The 6,669-nt window shown below is 49.5% G+C and overlaps 1 protein-coding gene across 1 annotated transcript in view; it reads left to right on the top strand.

The window, feature by feature from the left end:
• Window positions 1–285: 285 nt before the first annotated feature.
• CLPB (caseinolytic mitochondrial matrix peptidase chaperone subunit B) overlaps window positions 286–6,669 on the top strand; it is a 191,984-nt gene continuing 185,600 nt past the window's right edge. Inside the window, exons 1-2 of the mRNA XM_036746267.1 lie at window positions 286–777; window positions 4,506–4,557. Of these exons, the coding sequence (XP_036602162.1) occupies window positions 393–777; window positions 4,506–4,557 (437 nt within the window). The 5' untranslated portion in view covers window positions 286–392. The remainder of the gene's footprint in view (window positions 778–4,505; window positions 4,558–6,669) is intronic.

The following is a 6,669-nucleotide window of genomic DNA, read 5'->3' as shown; positions in this document are numbered from 1 at the left end:
TAATCCAAACTGGAGCAAACTGGTTCACACTTGCACTTGCTGGGACTCGAACTCGTGGCTACAGACTTCCAGGTGGCGGCTCCGCTCACTCCTTCCACCTCTTTCCCCAGGTTGCTTCATCTCCGACAGAACTCCAACTCCCGGCATGCACCGGATCTCCGTGGGTGCGCCCCCATTATTACTCTAAAGTTGTGATCTTCTGTGAAATGTAGTTTCCTTGCCAACACCGGCTACGTAACTTGCCGGAAGGTGAACTACAACTCCCGTGGGCCCTTGCGCGCCCCACCCCGTCGCGTCATGTTAGAAAGCGCCGCGGCGGCCATGTTGGTCTCTACCCTCGCCGTGGCCGAGGCTGGCGCCGGGAGCGTGGGGTTGGCATAGCTGACATCGCAATGCTGGGGTCCCTGGTGTGGAGGAGGACAGCGCCGGCACCGAGGCTCCTCCTGCGGCTCCTCCGGGCCCGGCAGCCCAGCTCCCGCGGGGCCTCCCTGGGCCAGAATGGGGCCGCCAGGGACCGCGGGGAAGCGCAGTACCTGAGAGCTGCCGCCGGGGGGCGGTCCTCAGCGCAGCCGCAGTATGTCGGAGCGGTCTCTTGGCAGAGCCGGGACGGGCTGCCACAGGGCCTCGGGGCGGCCACGTGGGGGCGTCTTCCCGGCCCCGAAGAAAGCCCGTGGTCGGGCCGCTGGAGCGGAGTCCCGAACGCGGCCGGACTGGGCATGTGGGCCTTGGCGTCTGCGCTGGTTGCTCATTGCTACAGCAAGAGCCCCGCCAATAAGGGTGATTATCCAGCAGCCTCTGTCCTGTCGGGGGGAGGGGGCAGGGGTCCACCGCCTGACTTGCGGCGCTGACTTGGGGAGGCCAGAGACCCGGGTTCTGCCCCAGCTTTGTCAGCCACTCACTTTGCGGCCTTATCAGAGAGTGAGCTCCCTGTCCCTGGAGGTATTCAAGCAGACTGTCAGGGAGGCTGTCTAGGAAGTAGAAATAGGGGGACAAGGATCCACTCCCTGGCTTCTGGTGCTTCGGTTTGGGGAGGCGAGAGACCCGGGTTCTGCCCCAGCCTTGTCACCCACAGCACTTTAGACGTTACTCCGTGGTGAGTTTTGCAACCAAACAGGTAGTGAATTTCTTGTTCCTCTTCAGGGGTGGGGAACCTTGGGCCTCGAGGCCTCCTGTGACCTTCTAGGTCCTCCGGTGCGGCCGAGTGCGAGTTTTACAGAACAAACCCTTTCCTTAAGGGGATTTGTTCTGTGAAGTTTGGATTCAGTCAGAGGGCCGCGCTTGAGGACCTAGAGGGCCACATGTAGCCTCGGGCCGCAGGTCCCCACCTTTGCTTTAGGTATTCTAGCAGATCCTGTCATGAAGACCATCCAAAGGAAGTCCAGAAAGGAAGGGTAGCCTGTTGACCATTCCATCTCAGACGTAAAAAACAGCTGTGATGTAGTGGAAGGGCAGAAACACCAGGGATGGATTCCCAGCCCAGATGTTGACCAGCTCTGTGACTTGAGGCAGGCCCTCAGTTTCTCCTGTTTTACCGGGTTCCTGTAGCAAAGACACTTTGTCATCATTGAGGTGGAATGGAAATGTGACTTGTTGGCTCTCTGACAGAAGGAAATAGGCTCAGACAGCATTGCCTGCCCTTTGTCACATTTCCAAATGGTGGCAGAACCAGGACTCCTAATTCCTAGTCCTTTGAATTCCCATCTTGATGTTTTTCCGAGAAAGTTTCCCCTTCAGCTTATTACTCCCTTAACCACAAAACAATGAATTTTTCAGCCACAGCAGCTCTTAAAATAGACATTAAAATTAGATGTTTTGAAATGTATTAGTAGATGGTACCAGCACTGAAATTACAAATCCCCTGAAGAAATATTGTTAGAGCCAGCCTTGGGGGGCTGAGAGAAAGGACTGGCCACAACCCTCAGTGTACCTCAAAGTGACACTGATCCCCAAGAGGCCAAGCCACAGTTACAGAGCCAAATAATTTTTGGCCTCTTTAAGCAAATATTCCTCTCACCCTCCACTTTGTCAGGTGGTCATACTGAGGCCTGGAACTGTATGGTCACTCTTGGGACTTCTTAGACCCACTTAGGGGTTGGGCCTACTACCTAGCAGTTACAACTCAAGAGTACATCGAATGCCTACAGATTTACTTAGCTATATGAGTAGGGAATGACTCAGGAAGGAGAATACAAATTCCTTACCCTCCAAGAGTTTGTGGACTTGCTGGAGAGACAAGACTAATATAAAGACCACGAGACAGATTGGCTCACTGCTAGCAGAGGAGCCCTGTGAGGCGGATGGATTGTGAAGGATGTTGTGAAGGAGGGACTAAAGCTGTGCCAGGAAGGGTGGGGAAGATTTGGAAGAGGTGAGGGCCAGGTGTTATAGGCTAAGGGTTAGGAAAGGCAGGAATGTGTTTATCATGTTTAGAGGCTGGTGGGAAAATGATGAATGGGATCTTAGGGAAAAGAGACTGGAAAAGCCATTTGGGGCCAGAGCACAGAGAGCTTCAAGTAGACCCTCGGAGGCCATAGGGAACCTTAAAAGGTTCTTGGACCAGAGTATGGTCAGAGCTGGGTTGTAGAAAGGGGACTGGTCATGTGTAGAGAACCTGGCCACAGCTGAGGAGGTGGCTACATTCCTGGCAAGAAGGGCTTGGGAGTTGGGCTTCAGTGGGGCCATAGGAGATGAAAGGAGGGGACAGGCACTCTACCAAAAGGTTTAGCTGTGGATAGCTTTGCAGCAAGGAAGGTAAAGATGCTCTCTGCACTCAACCATGCTTTGTCCCAGATAATCTGTTCAGGTGATTTGGGAGCAGATGAGAGTAGTGTTTGGGATATTTATAAGTCCTCTGATCTAGGAGAAGGAGGGTCAACAGGATTCCCATGTATCCCGAAGCCACAGTAGCCCCCACAGGCAGGACACGTAATTCTGAAGGACTCAGGACACCAATCCCAGCAGACCTCTCCCAAGCTTCAGGGCCTCACAAGAGGGCAAAGACTCACTTCCACAGTATCTCAGTAGCAAGAAGAGGAGGTGCCTGGAGCATAGTAGGTGTTTAATAAATGTTTATTGATTTACTGAAGTAGCCTGGAAGGGTCTAGACCTACAGGGCAAAGGAAGGCACATAGTTCCCCCTGCCCCATCACACCTCAGCTTTGTGTCTTGAATATTACAGATACTGTCTGAGAATCCTGAGTGCCTTTGGTTTCTTGTGACTCACCTCCACCTGCCTTTTTCTGCTTCTGTCCATGAGACGTGGGGAAGACCAGGGCTTTGCCAGTCTCAGTAGTAGTTCTTACATGTTCTGGAATCTTTCCTATCCTTCAAGGTTCAGTTCACATCCAGTCCTTTTCAGGGAACCTTCTCCTACTCTTTGAGCCCACAGTAAATTAGATACTAAGCATGTAGTTCTATCCGGTCCTATTTCTTGTTCTTCAGAATCCTACATATATAAGTTTTGTCTCCCCAGCCAGTCTGGGAACAGTCTTGCTGTCTCCATGTCAGGTATAGTTAGCAGGGGTTTAATTCAGGACATATTTATTAAGCATTTGCTCTCTGCTAGGCACCGGAGGTAGGAAGACAAAAGTCAGTCTCTGACCTAAGTAACCTAGGAGCCAAAAGAGCTAGGTTCTAATCCTGGCCCCACTATTGACTTGTTACATGGCATCTGTCAAGTTGTTTTTCCTCCCTGTGCCTCAGTTTCCTCATTTGCAAAGTGAAGGTATTAAAGAAAAAATGATGGATTTGAGGACCCTATTTGGAGTCAGTGAACTAGGGTCCTTGTCCTAGCTTTGCCACTTAACTAACAGTGAGACCTTGGGCATAGTCCTTTTCCCTTCTCTGGCCTTATAGTCTTCCTATAAGGGGGATGGGCAAGATAGTCTCTACTCCCTTCCAGTTCTAAATCCTATGATCCTTAGGCTAAGTCATCTCTGAGGTCCCAGCAAACAGAACCTGGAATTCACACTTGATGAATAGTTTGGGACATTTGGTCTGATTTTGAAAACCTTTTCAGGATTCTGCAGTTTCTCCTTTTAGCCACAAGATGGAACCATCAGCGCAGTGCCATTCAACTAAAAGATGGTGGGTTCCAGCTATCCCCGTGGGGTCTGCCAGAACTGAGGCAGCTTGTGACGGCACTGTGTGGGCTCAAGAGTATCCAGGAGAGCCCTGGACCAGGGGCCAGGAGACCCAAATTCTAGCCTGTGATTTGGACCAGTCACTTTCCTTCTCTGTGACATTTTCCTCCACTGTAAAATAAAGGGGCAGCTCAGAATAGTCTAAAAGAGCCTGTCGAAGCAGCTCAGGCTTTTGCCATCCTATGCTTCCTCTCTGACTTCTGCAGTGGTTCTAGAAGTTGAAGGCAGGCAGAAAAAGAATTGCCCTGATTGGGTTTGAGGACTGAGCTGAAGTTGCTGGGTGTGGGGACAGGTGGTGGAATAGCTCCAGCCACAGACTCCAGCCTGCATTTATAACCTTGACCCATCTCTGTCTTCCTTCAGAAGCTGCCCTGCTGGAAGCAGCCAGGACCAACAATGTCCAAGAAGTCAGCAGGTAAGAGCCACATACCTCCCTGACCTTACATACTCCTCACCTGAAAAGTGTGTGAATCTGTTAAGCATGGGCCACTTTAGGGTTCATTCTGGGGAACAAGTATTTTCTGAATGGAGTTAAGCAGGCTTGCACTGGGATTGGTCCTTGCTTAGCCTATGATCTGAACTGATCAGCCATGTATTCCCCTGCAGTGTCCCACTATGGAGATAGGAGGAGGGGATTTACAGGCCCTGAAGCCTTGTCACTGCAGCCAGTGCCTTTTCCTCCTGGGGGGAAGTTTTCCCTGAGTGGAGCTGAAAGGCAGCCAAGCCCCGACCAAGATGTACTGCTTTGATTCTCTCTCATTTTATCTGCAGCATTAATACTGATTCTCCAGGGTGCTTTTTCGTATTAACACTTGAGGCTTGTTTTTTTTTTAATAAGCCACTTTGGAACACAGGAGATGAGAATGAGGTTTCTTAAGCTAAATAAATATGATTGAGCAGGCATCTAATAAAAGTGCAATGAGGAGTCCCAGAAACAAGCACGGATGGCAGCTTGCTGTTATCAGAGCCATTTATAATAGTTAGCAACTTCCACGGGAGTGTGGGTTAACCAGGTTTGGATGTGCTTTCCTGCCTTGCCCCAAACAGCTTTTTGCTTTGCTCTGTGCTCACCCAGAGACCCTTTTTCCTGCTGATTACTCCATGGACTCTGTGACTTATTCCAGTAGTGACTGACAGCCTCTTTAAACCTATTTTCTTGTTTTCTGGGTAACCTTTCCTGGTTGTGTCGCTTTGCAGAATCACAGTAGAGCAAGGGCTCAGCCTTCCAGAACCTGGGAGATGAAAGGAAGAGGGTTCTTCAGACCCCTTTGAGCACCTACACATTCTGTTTTGAAATCTTAGTAAACTGTCTCATACCCATCTTCTCACACAAAGGACACTGCCCTATAAATCAATAGCTTCTTGAATTCAACAAACTTAAAGCACCTGGTATATGCAAAGCAGCCTTTCTTGGTGATTCTCAGGGTTACCATTGTGAACATAAGTTATTATCCAACATTAGTGTCATGGGCTGTAAGACAGTGATGGACTCAGAGGTTTTTGAAGTATAGGAGACTATCTGCCTCTGTACTAAATGGGCCCCAAGCAACTGGGCTTTGTGAGTTGTATCTCCCTTATGAATAATACTTCTAATAATAACTGACATTTGTATGTATCCTCTCACTTCAGTCTGGAGCCTGCTGTGCCAGGCACTGTGCTAAATACTGGGAAATACAAAAAGGCAAGAGTTTCTGCTCTCTGGGAGCTCACAGTCTAATGGGGGAGACAACAAATAAACAAATACATATAAACAAGCTATCTACAAGATAAATAGGAAATACTGAACAGAATGAAGGCACTACAATTAAGAGAGCCTGTTCTTCAGTTGTGTTGGACTCTCTGTGACCCCATTTGGGGTTTTCTTAGCAAAGACACCGGAGTAGTTTGCCATTTCTCTCTCCAGTTCATTTTGTAGATGAGGAAACTGAGGCAAATGGGGTTAAGTGACTTGCCCAGGGTCACACAGCTAGTAAATGTCTGAGGGCAGATTTGAATTCAGGAATAGAAGTTCTCCCAGCTCCAGGCCTAGCATTCCATCCATCTAGGCTGCCTGCTAAGAGGGGTTAGGAAAGGCTTTCTGTAGAAGGTAAGCTTTTAGTTGGGACTTAAAGGAAGCCAGTAGGTGGAGATGAGGAAGGAAAAGGTTCCAGGCATGAGGGACAGCCAGAAAAAATGCCCAGAGCTACGAGATGGAGTATCTTGTTTGTGGAATAGCCAGGAGGCCAGCGTCACTGGTTCAAAGGCGATGTGTTGGAGAGTAAGGTGTCAGAAGACAGGAAAGGTAGGAGGCGAGAGGGTTTGAATGCCAAGCAGCATTCTGGTTTTGACCTGGAGGTGATAGGGAGCCCCTGGAGTTTACTGAATAGGGAGTTGACATGGTAGGACCTCAGTTGAGCTCACAACAATTCTGTGAAGAAGACAGTACAGTACGTTACAGCACTGAGGCTCAAAGAGTTAATCCCTTGCCCATGGTCACATAACTTGTCTGAGAGGCAGAAGTTGAAAGGCTTTTCTGGCCCCCAGTCTG

The sequence above is a fragment of the Trichosurus vulpecula genome, chromosome 2 (genome assembly GCF_011100635.1).
Source record: "Trichosurus vulpecula isolate mTriVul1 chromosome 2, mTriVul1.pri, whole genome shotgun sequence".
NCBI classification, from domain to species: domain Eukaryota; kingdom Metazoa; phylum Chordata; class Mammalia; order Diprotodontia; family Phalangeridae; genus Trichosurus; species Trichosurus vulpecula.
Note: the sequence above shows the minus strand (reverse complement) of the source record. Positions and strands in the feature narration are given on the sequence as shown.